The sequence below is a fragment of the Stegostoma tigrinum genome, chromosome 1 (genome assembly GCF_030684315.1).
Source record: "Stegostoma tigrinum isolate sSteTig4 chromosome 1, sSteTig4.hap1, whole genome shotgun sequence".
NCBI classification, from domain to species: Eukaryota; Metazoa; Chordata; class Chondrichthyes; order Orectolobiformes; family Stegostomatidae; genus Stegostoma; species Stegostoma tigrinum.
In genome coordinates this window covers 63,750,638-63,774,662 of record NC_081354.1, presented here as the reverse complement: position 1 = coordinate 63,774,662, position 24,025 = coordinate 63,750,638, and the positions used below count along the sequence as shown (strand labels likewise).

The following is a 24,025-nucleotide window of genomic DNA, read 5'->3' as shown; positions in this document are numbered from 1 at the left end:
CAAGTGGCTAATGTATTGGACAACACTATGCCAACCAAGCTATGAAAGAAATTGGCTGCATACAATAATTTTTAATTCCTTAAACTTAGGCTACAGGATATGGTGAAACATTCAAAGGACTGATGACTAATAACAGCCTTAAAAAAATGACAGCATCTGACAGACCACTCAGAGCACTACAGGTAATAGTATTATTTCCTATTTATCTATTACATCAAAAATACCTAATCCTCGAAGAAAATATTTTATTCCTATTAATAGTTATTTTAATCGGGAAAATAATGTCCAATCTAATTTACCAGATGTTACTCGACTGAGGCGAAAGCTTAGAAGCTCTCCACTGAGTGTGCAATGCAAAGTTAAAAACAGAAAATGTAACAAATTGGGCCTGATTTAACTCTGTTTGGGTGAGTGGTTTTGAGTGTGTTAGAATTGAGTTCATTGTTGTTCAGGCTTTAAATGGAAATTTTCCACCACAGGCTGTGTCAGCCATAAGAATGTAGTTAAAAGTTATTTTGTTTAAGTACCAAGGTAAAATACACTGATTAATAAAAGAAAAACCTGGTATTTTACGTGAACAACTGAAAACAAATTGTGCTGATTGGATTATGTGAATCCAATTACATCCATGAACCTGTATGTTAAGTTGCCATCTAAGAAATAAAGAAACAAAATAATTGCATTAAGGTTTTTCACACTGAGTCCATTTTCAACACGATTGGAGAGATGGACGTGAGGGTCTCGGCAAAGGACTGAAATAATCCAGTTTAGATCATTGGGTGATGGTACTGTTACACCTGTAGGTCAAAATTTGTCTGATACCATTCCTCTGAAGTACTTTGATACATTTTACTAAACTAAAGGTGCCACATGCTAGTTGTTGTACTGCTTAGTTAAATATTGCCAAATGGTTGCACTTCTGAAGGGAAGACAGTGAGACACCTTGCATTTGTGACCAGCACAGCTGCATGTGAGAATAATTAAGATAAGACTTCAATTTATTATCAAGTACAAAGAAAACTCCTATATTGTGTAATACGTCAGGATAGGAAAATGTCTTATTTTCCAGCTAAGTCATCTATTCCTCCTCTTCAGAGGTGATCTACTTGTAGTTAGTTATAATACCTGACATTTCAAAAGGCTTGGTATCTTCAGCCTGTGACCATTTTTTGATACTGGTCCATATTCTGCCTTTCCTCCTCTCCTAACTTTTGATGTAAATGTGGAAGGGTTTATATTGGATTGGGCAGATAGGCATTTCTCCCAAATTGGTTTTATGTTGGTGGATCATTATGATTAATATTTTTGGTATGATTGTTTTAGTCTTGAGATTTCTGTTATTTCAACGGAATCTTTCACACAAAATAATATTGCCACATGGTTGCACTTCTGAAGGGAAGACAGTGAGACACCTTGCATGTGTGACCAGCACAGCTGCATGTTAATGTTGGCAACAGTTTGTATTTATGTAGTGACTTTAGTGAAATACCCAAAAGAACTTTGCAACACTGCAATCAAAAAAAATTTGGCACTGAGCAATGAAGGAAGTATTAAGGTAGACGGCCATAAGTTTGGTGAAATAGGTAGAATTTAAGTGGCGTCTTCAAGGAGGAGAGCTAGAGAGGCAGGAGATTTTAGAAAGGTAACTTCACATCTTGGCACTGTTATAAACTGTGAAGTGATTAAAATCACACATGCACAATAAACCAGAACTGGAGGAAGACATAGATCTTGGGGTACTGAAGGAGACAACAGGACTGTGCCCACTGAAACAAGAAAAGAAGTAAATAATTATAAGAGCAGAATGGAGAAATTTAAACACAAGGATAAAATTTGTTTAAAATTGAGCAACCAGAGGACTTAGGAACCCACTTAGTCAACAAGACATTGATAGGTGACAGGTTATTCCAAGCTAGAGAGTTCAATTTGTTCTCATTTAGTGTTCAAATTCACCCATTACAACAAGGGAGTCTGTATATCTTGGCTGATTTTCATTTTTCTCTCTTTTTTGGTTCAGGGACACTGAGATCAGTTATAAAATGATCAGGTGCCCCAAGTCTCATCAACAACCAAGTAAAGTCTTTGAATCAAGTTTCAATCCCACTGATTTTCATGCCAGACAATTACAGAGTCATTAACTTGGTATCAAGAATATTTCTTATGATTTTCATGTGTTTTTAAAATTTGGAATATGTTGCAGTTTTACTTTGCGGTTTGATAAACTTTTAACATATTTAGAGAAAATATTCTTACTATCAGATAATTATGGTTGTATTTCATAACCTTCTGAAAAGGGTTTGACACATTTCTGCAGGCAGCTGAGTTTAGAGGGCACCAGGTGAAGGGCTCTGCATCCAGTGACACAGTAGTCAGGGTCCCTCAGGAAGAGTTAGGATTTGAACAACACTTTGACCCTTTTCGTCATCTCCCAGCGAACCTCACTGCAGGTCCCAGTTTTGTTTCACCACCTTTAACAAAGAATTCAGTGCTGGCTGGATCGTTCCAGGTAAAGTTAACATTAAAATCAATGAATTTTTGAAATACAGTGTTGTTCAGCAAAACATATGTATTTGCATAAATTAATACTCTGCACAGTTTTGATAAGACGTCAGATTCAGCGATTGTTGCATCAAGTTTCCACGGTAGCACAACAAATTTCAGTTTTGCTGAGGAGGACATGGGTATTTGAGGTGATAATAATCAAGGTTTCTTTTCCTTTACCTAATATTCCACTCTTATTAAATATTTAAATGTTTGAGAATACCTACATCTTTGTTAAATTCTTCCTGTCCTTGAATTCAGTGTTTTGATGAATATTTTTTCTCTCCCTGGTTCCGTTGAAGCACATTTTCGTGTCAGACATTGCTGGGCAGCTGAGTTCATGTGGTTCACCATCTGACATTACATTGAACTTTCACAATGTTAAATTGATTTGAGATAAACAAAATCATTGTAAACATATTAGTGACTGGAGCTATTAATTGTATTGAGCCTGAAACTCCCAGTTCAACAAAAGGAAGGGAATCCCAATATTACATTAGAGGAAGTGTATTATACCTGTTGTTTGGTATTACCTTATAGGGGATAAGTAGTGAAATCACATAGGGAAAATGTTAATGGGTCATTTTGATGGATTATTTCTGAAACTGAGACCCAGCTCTCCGGCTGAATAAATATTTTCTGATAAATATGAACTGTATCTGAATTGCCTGGACCATTTATTTTGACTGAATAAATTACTTGTTGTATACTCTTGACTTAAGTGAAAATAACCAATATTTGTGTTTTAGATTATGTAACCTCAATTAAATTAATTTGCGCCCAAACTGAATTCAGAACATTTTTCACCACATTCTATTGCTGTTTGCTGTTACAAAACACTTTCCTAAAGTAAATTCGATTCAATGTTAATTAGTGTCTATAATGGAAAATAGATTACAAAGAAGGTATTCAATGAGTTCAAACCTTTTGGATTTTGTTTCCGACAAGGTAAACTCTCCAATGCAACAGGGGCCTTCAGGTGATTCAGTTGTGCCTGATGCACTCAGATGTCCCAGAGATAATCTGCATTGTGAACTTGAGTTTTCAGTGCCAACCCACCAACCAAGTACTAGTGGTGAGTTTCGTTGTCAAAAGGAAGTAAATGAGGAATAAAAGGCTGAAGTGGAATAATTCTTAAAAACATGTGTAGTCTGTAATCAAATACAGGAATATTATGGCATATTATAGCCATCAGCAAACAAAAACGTGTCATCTGTGCTAATACCCAATTGTTTCCAAAATTATTAATTGCATTAAATTAAATACTATAATTGTCACTTAACTCATTCATTGGGATTGAATGCAGTGTGATTTGATGAGTAGGTGAGTGCGCGTTAGAGGTCCCACTGCCTTCCTGCTTCCCTCTGACCAAGTCCAGAGGGAGAAGGCTGCTGGCAGCGTTTCTGCCCTTAACTGTTTAACGAACAGCAATAGGAAGTCACCATTCAGAGAAGTCACTCAGTAAACCCTGTCATGTTCATCTAAGCCTTTTGTTTGCAGCAAGGCATGGGGCTGTGATTGGTGATCAAACAAATATCAGGTGAAATGAAAAATTCTGGAGAATGGCACACTTTTAAGGTATGGAGCAAGTGGTTTGAAGTGATTTCTAGGAAATTGATAGAGAGGCAGGTGATAGAAAGTAGGGATAATGGGTAGTGTAGTAAATTGGCAAAGTGTGACCAATGGTGTCCCACAAGAATCTGTGTTGGGCCCTCAATTATCCACATTATTATTAATGACTTAGATAATAGCATGGAAAGTTACAGAGCCAAATTTGCTGATGACACAACGTTAGGCAGCATCGTAGATAATAGCATAAACTTACAAGGTGATATTGCTAAGACTAAGTGAATAGGGAAAACCGTGGCAGATAGGTTTCAGATCTGGCAAGTTATTTATTTTGGACCGAGCAAGGATAGATTAGTATATTTTCTAGCTGGTATGAAGTTAAATACAGTGCATATCCAGAAGAGACTTGGATCCAGGTGCATAGATCTTTAAGTGCCACGAACAGATACAGAAAATAATCAAGAAAGCTAATGGAATGCTGTCCTTTATATCTAGAGGACTAGAATACAAGGATGCAGAAGTTGTGCTGCAGTTAGACTCCACTTAGATTCCTGTGAGAAGATATGGGCACCACATGTTAGGAAGGATATATTAGGCTTGGAGGGAGTACAATAAGAATGATACCTTGATTTTAGGAGTTGAGATTATGAGGAGAGATTTTACAAATTTGACTTGTTTTCTCTTGAATTTAGAAGGTTAAGGGGTGATCTGATCGAAGTCTTCAAAATATTAGCATGAAAAGACAGGAAAGGTAAAGATAAACTAAGGGGCATCGTCTGAGATCTAGGACCAGACTAATCAGGAGAGTTGTTGCAGAGATAGTAGGAACTGTTGATGCTGGACAATCTGAGATAACACGGTGTGAAGCTGGATGAACAACAAATGCTGCTTGGCCTGCTGTGTTCGTCCAGCTTCACACCGTGTTATTCAGGAGAGATGTAAGGAAGCATTCTGCACACAGAGTGGTCGATGTTTGGAACTTTCTTCCACAAACAGCAGTGAATGCTAGATCAGTTGTTAATTTTAAATCAGGGGTAGATTTTTTTAAGCAAAGATATTAAGGGATATGGGTCAAAGACAGGTATATGGAGTTAGGCTGCAAATTAGTCATGATCTCAATGAATGGTGGAACAGATGGAAGGAACTGAATGGCCTACTCCTGTTGCTACGTTCCAGTGATTTTAGGAAGAAATATTTTCACACAGGGTGGTGGTGGGTGTCTAGAATTCATTACCTAAAGAGTGATGGAGGCAGGAACCTACCTCAAAATATTTAAGAAGTATTTAAATAAACGCCTGAAACATCATAATGTTCAAGGCCACAGGCTAAGTTGCTGGAACATGAGATTAGAATAGACAGATGCATGGTGACTGATAGGTACACGATGAGCTGAAGAACCTCTTTGTGATTGCAACCTAGCAAGCCTGGAAACACCTAAGGAGAGAAAAGCAGGATTAATGTTTCGGGTCCGAAATTACTCTTCAGTGTCTGTCTGAAATGTTCTGCTTCCACAGATATTGCCAGACCTTTAAGGTTCTTGCAAAGATTTGTACCTCCGGTCCGCTAAATTGGGTTGTGTTATTTCCAATTCTGTTCTGCATGGGTTTGTATTTGGGCATTAATTCCGCATGTTTGCTGATTGCATTATGGGTTGAAAACCAGATCTCTAGGAATTCCCGTGTGTCTGTGGTTGGCTTGAGCTAGGATGGTCACATTGTCCCAGTTAAATTGATGGCCTTTGTTGTCCGAGCGCACTGAGTTGAGGAAAAGTTTGTCACGTCGTTTTGCTGCTGGCTGGTCTTTGTGTATCCTGATGGCTATTTTCCTTCTGGCCTAGCTGATGTAATGTTTGTTGCAGTTATTGCAAGGTATTTTGTAAACTACCTTGGTCTTTCATGTCATATGTATAGGGTCTTTGGCCCTTGTAAATATATGTCACAGAGAGGCTGTGAGTTTGTGTGCTACCATGATTCCTAGTGGTCAAAGCAGTCTCGTTGTCAGTTCTGATATATTCTTGATATAGGGTAGTGTGGCCAGTGTATTGGGGCGCACTGTGTCCTTTTGCCATTGTCTATCTAGCAGGCACCTGTGGATGAATTTGTTGGGTTATCTGTTGTTAGCAAAGACCTTGTATAGGTGCTCTTCCTCCTTCCTGCACAGTTCAGGCGTACTGCAGTGAGTTGTGGCCCATTTGAATTGTGTCCTAACCCAGTTTTGTTTGTGGACATTGGGGTGATTGCTGTGGAAATTGAGGATTTCAGCAGTGTGAGTTGCCTTCCTATGCACTGTGGTTTGGAACTCCCCGTTGTCCTGAAACAGAAGTCGATTGTTGTCATCCTCTTCTCTCATAAATTTGATCCTGCTGAAAATGTTGCTGATGAAATGGAGTGTCTTCTAACTTGGTGCATTGAATGATGACAAATTATCATTATCAGATCCACGGTTTGGCTGAATGAGGGGGAGGGCGGTGTGTTCCAGTCTTCCTGCAACAAGTCCTGAGACGGGTGGCACCTTGGATGTACTGTTGATTTGTTTGTATATTTGTCTGTGAAAGGTGATGTGTGCAGTGAGGCGTGGGTCCACTAGTCTGAGTATGTTGTCCATGTTGATGGAATAGTTTGTAGTAGACATTCCTGCTGCACCCAGTAATTTGGCAAGTGTTTCTTTGGCTGGTGTTATGTCAATGGATGTGAATAGTGCTGTGACGTTAAAGGATACCATAATCTTGTCATCGTTGATTTTAGTGTTCTTGAGGTTGTTAAGGAATTACTGAGTTGAGTGAATGGACTGAGGTGATCCACCGACCAGGTGTTTCAATCTCTGTTGTAGGTCTTTGGCCAGTATGTATGTAGGTGTATGTAGGCTCTCTGATGAAGGGTCTCGGCCCGAAACGTCAGCTTTTGTGCTCCTGAAATGCTGCTGGGCCTGCTGTGTTCATCCAGCCTTACATTTTATTATCTTGGATTCTCCAGCATCTGCAGTTCCCATTATCACGTATGTAGGTGTGCCTGGTAGGGAGACAATGGGTCTGAGCGGGCTGTCTGGTTTCTTTACTTTGGGTAATCCGTAGAATTGGGGGATGATTGAGCCTTCAGGTTTCATTTCCATGCAGTCTGTCTTGGTTATTTGGCCTGCATATTTAAGTCTCTTCAGAGTTTGTGTGATCCTATTTGCTTGCTGTTTGTTGGGTCTATCTCCACCTGTTGGTAAGTGTGTGTATCTGCAAGCAGTGCTTGTGCTTTCTCAAAGTACTCTGGCTTGCTTGTTATGACGGTCATATGTCCTTTGTCTGCTGGTAGGATTATGATGTTCCTGTCTTTCTTGGATCCTTCATTCCTTCCTCTGATTCATTGTCGGGATTATAGTTGTTCAGGTGGCTTGTTGTATTTCATCCCTGAGTCCATTTACCTTTTGGTGTAGCTTCCAGAGCAGCCATGAAGTATGTTCTGTTTGCATCTGTGATTACAGTTTCAACTGTGTATTGCCAAACTTTCTGAGTATTTCCAGGGAGGAGGCGTGCGTCTCAGTATTAAAGTGAATACAGACAGCATTGATCTGGGAAATAATTTAGACTGAGCTGGGCATTTATAGCCAGACTGAGGCGATCCTAAGGAAGTGTCTGGCTTGGCCAGAACAGGGGTGAGGAAAGCCAAAAGGTTGAGTATGTAATGTCTATCCTAGTGTCAAACATTGCCCATGAGTGCCTTGTACTTACTGTTGGAGATGAGAGTGAAAGGGGTAGAGGAGAAAGGTTTAAAGACATGGTTGAGGTAAATAGTCAGATGATGACACCCTCTTGTACTTGGTGAGTGATGTTGACAACCTGTGTTGATGTAATTATTTCCTGCACACAACAATATCTTCATATCTTGTTTTTCACAGTAAGTGAAAGGCCAAACAATTTTGCGAATGATGGAGTATCAAGAATCCAATCAAATTTCAGACTAAGAACTCCACTTGTTACCATGCCAAATACAAAGAAATGCATCAACCAGTGTCTTGCCACAAGTTCCTTTGAAAGTCTTCCAGGTGTAATTGAACCAGATCAGCATATCCAGTGCTCAACTATTTACTCAAAGAACAGACGACAGGATTTACATGACTATTCAGAAAGTACTGTCAGGCCTGAGTCTCTGAGCAGGAACTGTGAAACTTCTGTTGATAATGCTGATGTTTGCATCCAAGAACTTGCAAACCCAATCAATCTTCAAGGAACTTTACAGACTAGGGCTAGCAAATGGCAAAAATATGAAATCACAGTATCTCCAAACAGTAGCAGCTGTAGTACACAAAATTGTACCTCAGGTGCAGAAGGAATGTTTGACAGGGCAGCATTTGAGGAAGAGGAAGAGAGAACACCCGCAATTCAGGAAAATGTAAATGATTCCTTTTCCCTAGAACTGATCAAAGACAGTCTGATCAAACAGCATGAAAATATTTTAAGAGTAAATGAATCATGCTCTTTGCCAATCGTCAGTTCTACTCATTACCGACACAATGTACTGAGCAACACAAATCATAATAGGAAATTGTCAGAGGCAAGTGACTAGTTTCAATTTACCTCTGTATCATAACTTCTTGAATGCAGTGTAATTTTTTTTGTATTTACTGTCTTAAACTATGCAGTGATAAAGTTTTACGTAAAGTTAAAGATGAGCATGATAAGAAGGACACTTAAACATGTCAGCAATAAAACAGACTCTGATTTGGATCTGAGTGTTAAGTTCTGTATTCTTTGTTACAGAATACCTCACTGTCAGAGCTGTGCTTTCCCAGAGCTGATGTTTCACAAGGAGCAAAGGTTCTTAAGAGAGAGATAATCATCCCAGCTACCTTCCTCAGTCCTACCCATTACCGGCAGGTCTTCACAGCAGCAATAACAGGTATTAATAGTAACTTTTGTGAATGTTAAAGGCATGAACTGACATGGAAATAAGGTGGGAAATTAGAATTAAGATAGGAGATCAGACATTATCTCGAATGTTGGAGCAGGATCCAGGTTTCTATTGCTGCTTCTATTTCTTATTTTCTCACGTCATTTGAAAAGCTTTGAAGTTGGCATGGAAGCTCATCCAAATCTGCTAGTTAGTTGAAGACATGTTCTGTCTTTTTGTTTACAAGTCCTGTGATTGTAAGTCAATTGTTGGTAATCCTGAATAATATTCAGTATAACTTAATTTAAGTGATCTCCAGTTTGGAGTCTCTTTCTCTGATTTTGGGGAAATATGGAACTGAGTCTCACTGACCTTGATCAATGCTGAGTTAGCTGCCGTTGGGTGGAATGGGAATTGGCTGTGCATTTCACTTCAGAAATCCAGAGCTAGAAGGTAAAACAAGAGCGATCAGCACTTTCAGGGCTCATTGCGATCCAATACCTCTTGCTGGAATTTGATGGCTTGCAGCAACCTCTTTGGGCTGGATTTGGACGACCTGATGGGAGGGTCTTTCCCTCTGATTAGAGAGTTGGTGAGAACTCCTGTCAGTTGCATGGGGTATTAAGTGCCCTCCTGCAGATCTTTCACAAGATTCATTACCTCGTGACAGAAGTTCCTCCTGCTGAAAGTTGCTGGACAGTTACAGCTGAGCAGCTCTCCATTGCCATTAGCCATCACCTGTGAGCAGTGACAGCTGCGAGCAATCCAGGATCACCAACAGGCCCCAGACCAAAGCTGAGTACGTGGGCAGGGCAGAAAGTGTAGGGAGGCATCAGTCAGAAGGGGCGGATTGGAGGCATGGGCAATGGGTTTGCTTTCAGCTGTCCCCTCTTTCAGTCGATCGAGATCCACCTCCAGGCCTATGAAGCTCCAACATTGAATGGCCTGTCAGCACTTCCTGTCCGGGCTCAGATGTGAAGTTACTTAAACTGGTGAGTTACTAGAAAGCCACACCCTGACAGCAGCCCTGTACTTAACTTGAGTATCTGACCGACAGAAAGGGGTTAAAGTGAAATAAAAAAGGGTGGCAATGATCTAGTGGTATTATTACTGGACTAGCAATGCAGAGACTCCAGTAATGTTCTGGGAACCTAAGTTCAAATTGCACCATGGCGTAAAGTGGAATTTTAATTCAGTTAAAAATCTGAAATTCAAAGTTAAAACTCCTCTGTTTTACTAATGTGCTTTTACAGAGGTGAATCTAGCATTAGCCGTTTTAGCTACATCTGAGTTAAGACCCACAGCAGCATTGTTAACTCTTAACTGCCCTCTGAAATGGCATAGCAAGCTACTCGGTTTTATCAAAGCCACTTAAAATGCCTCAAAACAATTAAACCAAACGGACCACTCTGCATTATCCAAGGCATTGGAAATTATGACAAGCTCACTCCTATTGACCCCAAAGAGTCTTCTTTGCTGACAGCGTCAAAATTGGGCCTCACAAACTCCTCAATCAATAGACTGACGTAGTTAAACATACAGAATTGAATGTTACAGCAATGGTTTGGATTATCTGATGTCCAGATAGCCCCTTCTACAGTATAGATTGGATTGCTTATTGAGACTCCACAGAAAACCTTAAGTAGTATCTTCATTCAGGCGTTCAACAAGTTTCTTCATGGTAGACTGGTTAGAGGGTGACCTAGCTATTTGGATACAGAACTAGCTCAAAGAGAGGCGACAGAGGGTGGTGGTGGAGGGTTGCTTTTCAGACTGGAGGCCCATGACCAGTGGTGTGCTGCAAGGATTGGTGCTGGGTCCACTGCGTTTTGTCATTTATATAAATGATTTGGAAGTGAATGTAGGAGGTACGGTTAGTAAGTTTGCAGATGACACCAAAGTTGGTAATGTAGATGACAGCAACGCAAGTTACCTCAGAGTACAACGGCATCTTTATCAAATGGGCCAATGGGCCGAGGAGTGCAGATGGAGTTTAATTCAGATAAATGTGAGCTGCTCTATTTTGGAAAGGCAAGTCAGGGCAGGACTTATACGTTTAATGGTAAGGCCCTGGGGAGTGTTGCATAACAAAAAGACCTTGAAATGTAGATTCATAGCCCCTTGAAATTGGAGTTGCAGGTCCATAGAATATTGAAGAAAGCTTTTGGTAGCTTGCCTATGTTGGTAAGTGCCTTGATTATAGGAGCTGGGACGTCATGTTGCAACTGTACAGGACATTGTTTAGGTCACTGTTGGAATACTGCATTCACTTCTGGTCTCCCTGCTATAGGAAGGATGTTGTGAAACTTGAAAGGATTCAGAAAAGATTTACAGGGATGTTGCCAATGTTGGTGGTTTTGAGCTTTATGGATAGGCTGAATAAACTGGGGCTATTTTCACTGGAGCGTTGGAGGCTGAGGGCTGACCTTATGAGGTTTATAAAATCATGAGGGGCATGGATAGAGTGGAAAAAACAAGGTCTTTTCCCCAGGGTAGGGGAGTCCAAAACTAGAGGGTATAGGTTTAAAGTGAGAGGGGAAAGATTTAAAAGGGACCTAAGGGACAACATTTTCATGCAGAAGGTGGTGTGTGTATGGAATGAGCTGCCAGAAGATGTGGTGGAGGTTGGTACAATTACACAATTTAAAAGACATATGAATGGGTATATGAATAGGAAGAGCTTAGAGGATATGGGCCAAAAGCTGGCAAACAGGACTAGATTTATTTAGGATATCTGGTTGGCCTAGGTGCGTTGGACTGAAGGGTCCATTTCTGCGCTGTATATCTCTGATTCTGTGACTCTAGTGGGCCTTGGAAATTGAAGATTCAAATGGCAATACCCCTGCACATGGGACCCTCCAAAGCCATCCATTTAAATCTGAGAATTCAAAGGGTTACACTGCAATTAACTTAACAGTTGTCTCGCAGAAGTTCAACAATTAAAAACCTACCTGACTCCTGGGTAACTATTAAACTGATCATGGAATTTTACACACAGAACTCCAACTCCATCTCTCCCAGACACCTTACACTCTCCGGACCCTGATTTGACAACCCCCTTCCCACTGGGTTCTAATACCTGACACTACCCCGTCTTTGGTATCCATCCTCTATTCCTTACCTGCTCCCAGGACCAATATTCCCTCTATTGGGCCTCCAGCTGCAACTTCTCAAAACAGAAGTCACTGCTGCAGTTGGCGTACTCAATTGGCTGGAAAGTTGGTTTGCACCACGGAGTAGTGCAAACAGTCTGGATTCAACTCCCAGACTAGCTGAGGTTACTATGAAGGATTCTCCTTCTCAACCTCTCTCCTCTCCTGAGGCATTGTGATCATCAGGTTAAATTATCAACAGTTGTCTCTTTCTTTCTCTCTCTCTCTCTCTAATGAAAGAGCAGCCCTTTGTTCTGGTAGAACTATGGCATGTTTACTTTTCATTGATTCCACAAAATAATATAAATAAATGTGAAGAATTTTGGCTTTGGATAATTAAAAGAAACTAAATATGGTAACCTACTATTGTGTCAGATGTATGACTTGTGCTGCTTCTGCTATTTTCAAAACTACACATTTAACACCGAAACTCTTCAGTGTGAAATCGGTACAATGTAACCTGCTTGCCCTGTTTTCAGAGCACCTCAATATTTGGCTCTTTGACCTATCTCAGAAACTTTACAAAGCGTTGTCAAAAGTTGACATATCCAACTACTCTTCAGAAAAAGGAGGAACTGCTGGTAAAGAGCAGAGTTTTGTCCCACTTTGCCAACATCATCAGCCTGCAAAGCTTGTCATGGTTAAAAAGAAAGGTCCAAATAAGGTAATATTTTTGGCATGTTTATAGTTGTTTTGGTATAAATATGTTTGGTAAAATTAAAATAAAACTCCAAACTCCTGCTTTACAAGTGAGAAATTAACCAGAGTTCTCACACTTGATTGTTACCTAGATGGAGAGCATTAAGTGTATATATGTGTTGAAGATGGGAGAGGTTATATAAGTTGAATGTATTTGTAGATGCAAAACAGTCTTTAAAGCTACTGCCATCTGTTGTATGCTTTTCTGATATTCCGCTCCCTTACCTTTAAAAGAACTCCAAATCAGGCATGGCCTACACCAGTGGACAAATGTAATTTCACCTGTATTGTGTGTCAACCTGTCCTCCATCTTCATCCATGTGATTCCTGTACCTCCCTTTTCCAGACTTAAGATTTATTGTCAAGGTCACAAATAAATAATGTATACACAGGTGAGGTACCAGAGGTCTGCTAATGTCATGTATTTCTCTAGTATGTCACCTGAATTACCATTCTTCATATCTCAACCTAGACTTATTTGACTGTGGGAAGCATCATAGTTGGGCTAAATTAAATCATCGTATAGCTAAAATCATTCATAGTAATCAGGCCTAAGGATTCTAACTGAGCTGTTGCTTCTTCTCTTGTTCATAGTCTGTGAATATGGAGTCCAGTTACAATAAATCTGTCCCTTGGCTGAGATCGACTAACTCAGCACAGTGTATGTGAACATTAGGTGTTTCTGATCTTTATGTAGTTATATCACTGTCTCAGTGTTGCACTCACTCCCTGGGATATTGGCAGGGTGTTGTTATCATTTAAATGTGCTGTTTTCAACATTTTTTTTCTTTTAAAATAGTGGCTAGATTACACAAAATGATTAAAGTTGATGCAATAAGCACTAATTATTGTATTTTTATGTAATTTATTTCAAAAAATAGTGTAAAAGATTTACATAGGATCTCTGGCAATCATAGTCCATTTTAATATTACTAACAGAAATATGTAGCGTTGTCTGTAATTCAGGCAGAAAAGCAACTGTTCAAATTTTTTTTCCCATTTGAAAGAATGTTATTCTGCAATTTGCATTTTTTTTTCTTGTAGGGTCGTTTATTCTATACTTGTGATGCCTCAAAAGCTAATCAGTGTAAGTTTTTCAAGTGGTTAGATGACATACAAACCACTAATTTGGAGCAAGAAGTGGAGCCCCAGCCTAAGTTAATGCTATCTGATGCCAAGAGTTTAGGTGCCTTCATCAGAAGTCAGTACATATCTCTGTACAGTGAATGTGTGCTTCATATAAGGTATGCTGGTTTCTGTCTGTGTTTGCTGATAGTGAAACTTTTTTTAAATCATTTTTCTTGTAGTTCCATTGTATTTAATTATATTTATTGTTCAGTAACAGGAATAAAATGTACTCACTTTTGAAATGCAAATTTATTTTACAGGAAAACTAAGTGCTGTGCATAAATGACTTTTTTGTACTGCTCATTTATTCTAGAAAGTAATTACATAAACCATTTTGGATACTTTTTAAGCATTCATTGTATATGAGCTCCACTGGCTAGATCAGCATTTATTGCCTGTCCATAGTGGCCCAGAGGCATCTATGTTGCTTGGATCTGGTGTCATATATATGCCAGTTCTATGCCTACAGTGATTGAAACCCAGGCTTCCAGAACATTAGCCTGGGGTTCCGGATTACTAGTCCAGTGATATTACCATTACACCATTGCCTTCTCAACATGCACAAATGTTACTATTTGCTGGTCTCGTGTTTTATGTTAATGTTACTGGAAAAAAGTAGAACCATTCAAAATTAATCAGAGTTGAGGGTTGCAGGTGCCCTTGGTTTATGGATACAGCTGTTTAAAATATGCAGATTCTAGTGGCTAGGTTGCGCATTTCCAGCAAGATAATGGAATGAGAAATGGAATGTGCATAGTCCATTCATTGCCATGCCTGCCCTTTCAGCATTTTGAATCGAGTGTTGGCTAGCTAAGTAACCTCATAGGAGGAATTTGTAGGGAGATGCTGTGTCTTATTGGATGTCTTGATGGGATGAACCAGAGGTTAGTACTGATCGTTAATGCCCCCTTCCATCTCATTCTCACTCGCTGTTGTGTCACCCTACAAAAGCTGTATGGAGGAAGTCTGCAGTCTGTTAATTGCTGTCACTTTCAGCAGAAAATTCTTCTGCTACTTGCAGCCATGGTTCTAATTGCATGTATTTTCATTTGCCTTTGTACCAGTTCAGATGTTTCAAATTCACTCCCATGATTTACCCTGTGTAACTAGTGAAGAATGGAGTGGGAAACAAAAAATAGCAAACAGTTGGCCTGAACTAGCATGGTCGTTTATTTTTCAATAAAGCCTGGTTGAGCTTCGATTTCCCTTCTGTATTGTCAGAGACTGCAGATGCAGTGTTATCACAGCATATGTTTATGTAAGTACAGTAACAGGAGGAGTTGGCCAGCCTGATGTGTGACCATAAAGCCCAGCCATAGGACCCTGATTTTAATTTTGAGCTGCAAAAGGACAGATAAATCCCCACATACCTTGTACTTATTTGTACTAGGCAGTGAGGGACTATTTACTATTATTGAAGAAAAGTTCCAAGGTTTGTTTTTGGAAAAGCACAGAAATGCTATTCCTGACTCCAGGCAAACTCTGCAGCTAGTCTGTTCTTCTCTCACTCTGAGGTTGGCTAGCAGCTGCCTTTTTCTCTCCAACTGATTGTCTGTCTATATCGCAGCCTGCCTAGATCTGTTACAGAGTCATGGAGTCAGACAGCATAGAAACTGACCCTTTGGTCCAACCAGTCCATGCTTTACATAATTCCAAACTAAACTAGTCTCATCTGCCTGCTCCTGGCCCATATCTCTCCAAACCTTTCCTATTGATGTACTTATCCAAATAAATGTCTTTTAAATGTTGTAATTGTACCCACATCCACCACTTCCTCAGGCAGCTCATTCCGCACGTGAACCACCCTCTGCAAAAAATTTGTCTGTCTCGTGTCTTCTTTAAATCTCTCTCCTCTCACCTTAAAAATATATCCCCTAGTCTTCAATTCCCCCATCCTAGCGAAAAGACAATTACCATTAACTCTATCTATACCTCCTTACCTCTCATTATTTTATAAACCTCTGTCTGCTCGCCTCTCAACCTCCGACACTGCTGTGAAAAAAGCCTCAGCCTATCCAGCCTTTCTTAATAACTCAAAACTTCCAGACCCGGCAACATCCTGGTAAGTCTCTTCTGAACCCTCTCCAGCTTGATAACATCCTTGCAAAATTCTTTCATAAGAAAAAGCTTTACTGCAGAGTTCATTTATTTTGCTTTATGCCATTTTCAGTTTTCCGGCACCATGTGACATAACGTTACAGGTCGACTTCATCAACCACATGTTGATGGCTTCAGTCAAACAGAGTTTCCCAATAATGGGTCATTAAACTGACAGATGAAATGGCACTGTGTGATGAATGATGTCCATTCACCAGAAAACCTTTCACTTTTTTTTAAACTTTTAAAATCATGAAGTTATTGTTGAGCTATCTGTATTTTTTGGTGCATTGTGTTTGAAATGTTTCAATATGTACTACTGGATTGTTTCTTGTTTCTAAATGAACTAGAATTTTCTTTATGTTTTGTCTATTTTCCCCTTATTTTGAAAGTTGATTCTATTTGATAGGTTTTCACTTATTTAAAATGACCTGATTTTTGTGTCAATTGTTCGCAGGAAAACACCTGCTTTTCAAAGAAAGAAATTCTATCATGGCAAGGTGAAAGAAATGATAAATATGGAAGGGGATTTGGAAAGTTGCTGCAAAACTAAACTGTACCTTGGCTTAAGCAGGAAAGAGAACTCATCAGTTTACAATAAAGGTATGTTTAAAATGTTCCAATTTAGGGGACTCACAGTTGAGGCTGAACCAAATAATGAGAGTACAATTTGTTCTTGTGTTAACTAGTTAACCTCAGTTATGTAATATATTTCACTCTATTTGTTTAGTAACCTGTTGCGTACTTACATTTATAGATACATAATTTTGGATATGTATCAAATATGATTGGGATTTATACTAGTAGAAATTATATTAGGAGGTATAGAACCATGGTATTTTACAGAACAAGGCTATTTGATCCATTGTATCTGTACCGGCTCCCAAAAGAGCTTCCCAGCTAGTTCCATTCTCCGGCCCTATCTCCATAGTCCACTAAATTCATTACTTACAAATATATATATCCAACTCTATCTTGAAGCCTGATACAGAATCTGCCTCCACTACTCTCTCAGGCATTGGATTCCAAATCCTAATGTATCTCTGAGGGAAGAGGCTCCTCAACTCACTCCTAGCTCCCTTGCTGACAGTCTTGGAATTGTGACCCCTAGTTACTACGTAGCAACTCGAGGAAACAAAGTATCCTTTTTTACCCTGCCAAAATTTTTCATAATTTTGAACACATCAATAGGTCTCCTCTTAATCTTCTCTGCCCCAAAGACAATAAGCCCAATTTCTCTAACTGTTCCTTGTATCTGAAATCCCTCACTGCTGATATCATTCTAGTAAACCTCCTTAGTACTTTCTTCAGGGGCTTTAACATTCTTTCTTGAATAAGGTGCCCAGAATTGAATGCCCAACTCCAAATGTGGTCTGACCAATGATTTGTAGAGGGCAGTGTCACTCCGTTGCTTTTATGCTCTGTGCCTCTCCTTATAAACTCAAGGATTCTGTAAGTCTACTTAACAGCTGTTTCAATTTACCTGATCACCTTTAGGGAATCATCTGTGTGAACCCCAATGTCCCTCTGCCCCTGTACTCCCCTCAAGTTTGTACCATTGAGTCTGTGTTGTCTCTTCATGTTTCTTCTACCAAAATGCATTACTTCACATTTTTCTGTATTGGATTTCATCTGCCACATGTTTGTCCATTTAACCAACTTGTCAATGACCCTTTGAAGTTGCTTAATGTCAACTTCAATTCACTATTTTCCTTAACTTGGTATCATGTATGAATTTAGAGATTTAGCCGTCAACATCCTCTCCAAATTGTTCATATAAATTATAAAAGTCAAGTATCTTAACACTAATGGCTGGTGAACACCACTTTCAACTTGTCTCCAATCTGAGTAATACTCATCTATACCTACCCTATCTTTTATTCAAATTCTAATCCATTCTGCCAAGGACACATCAATCTCAAACAACTTCCCATGCCACCACTGCTGATGTCCTCCAAACTCTGGCCACGTGAGTTTGTTGGCTCAGGAGTTGCTACTGTACCACACGGTCTCTTTCTGGGAATTGTGCTGGTCCAGGGTGGAGACTTGCAGCTACAGGCCCAATAGCCTTGCTTGTGTAGAACGAAAAGGTAAACCAGCGTACTACCTACCTCAATATAATCAAAACTGTGAAGAATATTTCTCATGGAGGGCAAGACTGTGCATGTCATGCTGTTCAAATGCTTGCATTCTGGCTTCACTGTATCTCCTGTTTAATTCAGAAAACCAGTCACAGGTTTTGGCTAAGTTTTCCACCCATCATTCCTAGAATACAAATGGTGGAAAGCATATGTTAGCCCAAACCGGGATTTTGTCCAAATCTTTCTCCATACGTGCAAAGTTTGCTTTATTCTAAGAATTAGCAAAAGGTCCGATATCTGATCTTAAAATGGAGGGAAGGTCATTGATGAAATAGTTAAAGATCAAAAGTAGTAATCTCTAGTTTCCTTCTGATCCCAAGTTCTAATGTGGAAAGGAATATAAGAATAGGGGAGGTAAATCAATGGCTGAAGAGCTGGTGCAATGTGCAGGGATTCAATCTTGGTCCATTGGGATCTCTTCTGGGACAGAAAAGACCTGTTCAAAAACGACAGGTTTCACCTGAATGGGAAAGGGACAAATATCCTTTTTTTTTGGAGGGGTGTTTGGGATCAAGCAGGGGTTGGAGAAGGAGATTTGCTTGTTCTATTTTGGGAGTCTGTGAACTTTTGGGGAGTGGGGTGTGGGATTAGGATGGGGAATGGGGGCTTCCTAAGTAACTGAAAATAAAAAGAAAGTTGAGGATGGTTCTGAATCTTAAAGGAGCAAGTTTACTGGAAAGAGCAGACAAGAGCAAGTCAAAGAATGAAGTAACTCTGAAGAATTAGACTGCATTTATTTCAATGCAAGAGGTCTTACAGGTAAGGCTGATGAACTCAGGGTATGTATGAGAATGTGCATGGAACTGTTGGAGGAAACTGGACGACCTGGAGGAAACCCACACAGACACAGGGACAACACGCAAACTCCACACAGACAGCCTCCAGCGACTGGAATTGAATCGAGTCTGTGGTGCTGTGAGGCAGCAGTGCTAACCACTGAGCCACCACGCCACCTCCGCTTTAAAGATTAAGTATTTTATTTTGAGATATAAAAAAGGATTGGAATGGCTGGGACTTTTTTTCACTGGAGCATAGGAATTTGAGGAGTAAACTTTTTGAGGTTTGTATAATCATGAGGGGCATATGGAAAGTGAATGACAAGGGTCTTTTCTCTGGGATGAGGCAGTTCAAATTTAGGGGTATATTTTTCAATGTAAGACAGATTTTAAGGGTATGAAACAAGAACTTTCAAAAATTGATTGGAGTAGACTGTTTATAGGTGAACAGATGACTGACAAGCAGGAGGCCTTCAACAGTGTGATAATGAGAGTTCAGAGGCATTATGTTCCTGTTAGAGTGAAAGGCAAGGCTGGGAAGATGAGAGAACAATGGATGAATAAAGATATTGAGGTTGTAGTCAAGAAAAAAAAACATGAAAATAGACAACTGGGATCAACTGAATCTCTGGAAGAGCATAAAGAGTATAGGGACATTCTTACAAAGGAAATCAGGAAGGCAAAAAGGGGAAATGAGGTAGCCCTGGCAGATAAGGTTAAACATAATCCAAAAAGATTCTACAAATACAGTAAGAGCCGAAGAGCAACTAGAGAGAAAGTCGGACTCCTTTGAGATCAACAAGGTCATCTCTGTGTTGAACCTCAGGAGATGGGAGAAATGCTAAATGAATATTTTGTGTCAGTTTTTACTGTTAAGAAAGGAGTGGAGGCTAGACAACTCAGGGAAATAAATATTAATGTTTTGAAAATAGTTCATATGACAGAAGAGCAAATACTCTTGGAATACTGCACTCAGTTCTGGTCTCCCTGCTATAGGAAGGATGTTGCAAAACTTGAAAGGGTTCAGGAAAGATGTCCAAGGATGTTGCCTGGGTTGGAGGGTTTGAATCTTAGGGAGAGGCTGAATAGGGGGGGTCTGTTTTCCCTGGAGTGTTGGAGGCTGAGGGATGACATTATAGAAGTTTTTAAAATCATGAGGAGTATGGATAGGGTGAATAGCCAAGGTCTCTTCCTCACGGTGAGGAGTCCAAAACTAGAGGACACAGGTTTAAGGTGAGAAGAGAAATATTTAAAAAGGACCTAAGAGGCAACATTTTCATGCAGAGGCTGGTTTCATGTATGGAATGAGCTGCCAGTAGAAGTGGTGGAGGCTGGTACAATTACAACATTTAAAAGCCATCTGGATGGCGACATGAATAGGAAGGGTTTAGAGGGATATGGTCAAATGCTGGCAGGTGGGACTAGATTAATTTAGGATATCTGGTCGGCATGGATTCATTGGACCAAGGGGTCTGTTTCCATGCGTTACAGCTTTATGACTCTATGACTTGAGGTCTCAGAAAGCATAAAGGTCGATAAATCTTCAGGATCTGATCAAGTGTATCCCAGAATGTTGCAGGACGTTAGGAAGGAAATTGTGGACCCCTAGCGGAAATACTTGTATCATCTATAAACAAAGGTGAAATACCGGATGACTGGAGGATGTCTGATGTGGTGCCATTATTTAAGATAGGCTGTAAGCCTGGGAACTGTAGATCTGTGAGTCTTTGACATCAGTAGTGGGTACGTTACTGGAGGTGATTCTGAAAGTTAAGACTTCTTGCATTTGAGAGGCAAGGATTGATTAGGGACAGTCAGCATGGCTTTGTGTGAGGAAAATTGTGTCTTCCAAACTTGATTGAGTTTTTAAATGAAGTGATGACAAAGATTGATGAGGGCAGAGTATTCGATATTGTTTACTTGGACTTTAGTAAAGCCTTCAACAAATTTCTGTATATTAGACTAATTTGTAAAGTTGGATCATGTGGAATTCAGGGTGAGCCTGCCAATAGGATACAAAATTTGCATATGGTAGGCACACAGAATGGTGTTGGAGGGTTTTTTTTGGATTGAAGGCCTGTGACCAGCAGTGTTTCATAGGGATTGGTACTGGGTCCACTTTTATTTGTCCTCTATATAAATGATTTCGATGGAGGCATGGTTAGTAAGTTTGCAGATGATACCAAAATTGGTGGTACAGTGGACAATGAGGAATGTTATCTAAGATGACAAAGAAATAATGACCGATTGGGTCAGTAGCCTGAGGAGTGACCAGTGGAATTTAATTTGGATAAATGTGAGGTATAGCATTTTGGTAATACAAACAAATACAGGATTTATGCAATTAATGGTAGGGCACTGGGTAGTATTGTAGGACAAAGAGACCTCGGAGTTCAGATACATAATACTTTGAAATTTGAATCACAGGTAGACCAGGTGGTTAAGAAGGCGTTCAGCATGCTTACATTCATTGCTCAGACTTTCGAGTATTGAAGTTTGGGTGCCATGTTGAGGTTGTACAGGATGTTGGTGAGGCCTGTCCTGTTATAGGAAGGATATTATTGAGCTAGAGAAGATTCATAAGAGTTACCAGGATGTTGCCAGGAATGGAGGGTTTGAGATATAAAAGTAGACTTGAAAGATTGGGGCTTTTTTCACTGGACAAAGAATGTTGAGGGGTGACCTTACAGAGGTTTATAAAATCATGAGGACCATAGATAAGGTCAATGACAAAGGTCTTTTCCCTAGGGTGAGGGAGTTCAAAACAAGAGGGTACATTTTTAAGGTGAAAGGAGAAAGATTTTGAAAAGGACTGGAGGAGCAACTTTTCATGTTCATGTGTGGAATGAACTGTTGGAAAAGGTGGTGGATGCAGGTACAGTTGCAATGTTTAAAAGACATCTGGATAAGTTTGTGAATAGGGAAAGTTTGGAGAGATATGGGCCAAGCGCAGGCAGGTTGGACTGGTTTAGTTTGGGAATGTGGTTCGTGTGAACAAGTTAGACCCAAGGGTCTGTTCCCATGCTGTCTGACTCTATGGTTAAGACTAGGGCAGTGCCATGAGTAACTACTTCAGCGATGTTCTGGGCCTGAGATTGGCTTCTGACAACCACAGTCACTGGATAGCCACCTCTCTCACACACGCCTGCTGATCGTCATTGATTCAATTTTTCTAAGCTTCTTTGGTGACGTAAAACACTACATTGATGTGAAGAGGAATCACTCTCCCTCGTCTTTGCAGTTAACACTCTCGGTCCATGTTTGGGACAAGGTGTAATAAGGTTTGGAGCTGAATGGTCGATGTGGAGAAAGTAGATTTACACTTATCTGAGTGATGCGTGAATGCAGCTTGACATCAACACAGTTGATTCCTTCCATTACTCTGCTGATGATTGAAAGTCAGCAAATAGGATGATAGGATATAAGGTTTCTGCTTTTTGTGGACAGGGTATATCTGGGCAATGTTTCACATTGTTAATTAGATGGCAATGTTATAAGCCACTCTGGAATGGCATGGCTATGGCTGTTATTTGAGAGTATCAGTAGCTGTACAATGCTAGTGAAACGACTGAAGCTATTCTCATAAATGAAAACTGAAATTGAGGGATTACTTGGCATATTTGGCATCATCTGTGGAGCAAGAAACAGTGTTAATGTTTTTCACCGAACATGACTTGTTTTCAGAGTTGGTTTGGAATGAAATGGAAAGTGATGGAGATATAGAAAAATGGAGTTGAGGATGATCATATCAGGCACGATCTAAAATGAATAGTGCAACAGGGTTGATGGACCAAGAGGCCTACTTCTGCTCCTGTGTCTCGTGGACAAAGCCGAAGAGACAAACAAATCCTGTTAAAGAGAGAAGCAGAGCTCTTTTCATTGTCTAGTAAAATCTTTAGACATAAAAGTCTGCAAAATAGTCATTTACAAAAACAGAGCAAATAAAACATTCAAATTCAACTTTTCTTTTTAAGTTTTTTTTAAAATGGAAGCTGTGCAGTTTAAATCCATCAAATCTCTATTGAAAATTTCAACAAGGTTTAAAACAACAAATTGAAATTTTTTGTCACCAATTGTCCTGTTTTTATGTTTCCTTTCTTGAAAAATTGCGACAGATGACCTCTGGGTTGTATCAAAAACGTTGATGTTTGATCCATTGGACACGTTCATCGCATGTAGTGTATTCTATGGACCATCCTCAACAAGTGAAGTTGAGCTTTTGCCACTGAAAGGTTATTCTCCTTCCAGATGGTCTTCGGACAGTAAGTTCTTTGTTCTGTGTTCTGTTTCTCTCCTCTCCCAGCCTGCCACAAAGTTCTTTGAGTCTAAGCACGAGGAGCAATTAAACTAGTTTGTAAATTTTACCTTCACTAAATGGCAGCGAGAAAAATCTGTTTTATGCTCAGGATGTATTCAGAACAATGTACTTTTGGCTCCCCTTTTTCTGCAGTTCCTCTGCTGGTATCTGTGGTGCCGTATTTGTCATAGAATATTTTTCTGATTATGCGAGACCGTCTCTCTTTCTTCTTTCTCTGCTCCCACCGTACAGATTTTCACCATTACATTTTATGTATTCCGTTCCATCTTAGGTCAGGAAAAGTGGATTAAGGGCTATGGATCATATCCACCTGTTGCTTGACTAATAAGGTATTTGCTACAAGTGACATGGACAAAGTATTGGGGAAGGTCTGAGGGTGGTAATTTTCCAAGGCTAATCCCTACCTTGTTGTCAATATGGAAAGTGAATGTATGGACATCAGATGAGGAAAAATGTCCAGCTGTATTTCCTCCCCACTGTAGCAAATACTCACTAGGAAACAAGTAAAGAATGGTCTATTGGTGGTGTAAGGCACCAGGTAAGAGGGTAAAAATGAATGCTTGAGTCACCATGTGAAGGGCAGGATTTATCACTTCAAGCAATATTCAGTTCTCCCACACTCATTTATTTGGCATTTGAACAGAATGAACTGAAAAAAATTGGTATTGTCATTATTTCTAGCCTGATACCCAACCCCAGCATGTTGAAAAAATGCCTACTTATTGATTAC

General features: G+C 39.8%; 1 protein-coding gene across 1 annotated transcript in view; it reads left to right on the top strand.

The window, feature by feature from the left end:
- The window catches only part of LOC125453606 (protein ZGRF1-like), an 83,019-nt gene that overhangs the window by 16,872 nt on the left and 42,122 nt on the right, over positions 1 to 24,025 (top strand). The window contains exons 9-14 of the mRNA XM_048533375.2: positions 90 to 182; positions 8,855 to 8,993; positions 12,616 to 12,800; positions 13,880 to 14,079; positions 16,518 to 16,663; positions 23,093 to 23,239. Of these exons, the coding sequence (XP_048389332.2) occupies positions 90 to 182; positions 8,855 to 8,993; positions 12,616 to 12,800; positions 13,880 to 14,079; positions 16,518 to 16,663; positions 23,093 to 23,239 (910 nt within the window). The remainder of the gene's footprint in view (positions 1 to 89; positions 183 to 8,854; positions 8,994 to 12,615; positions 12,801 to 13,879; positions 14,080 to 16,517; positions 16,664 to 23,092; positions 23,240 to 24,025) is intronic.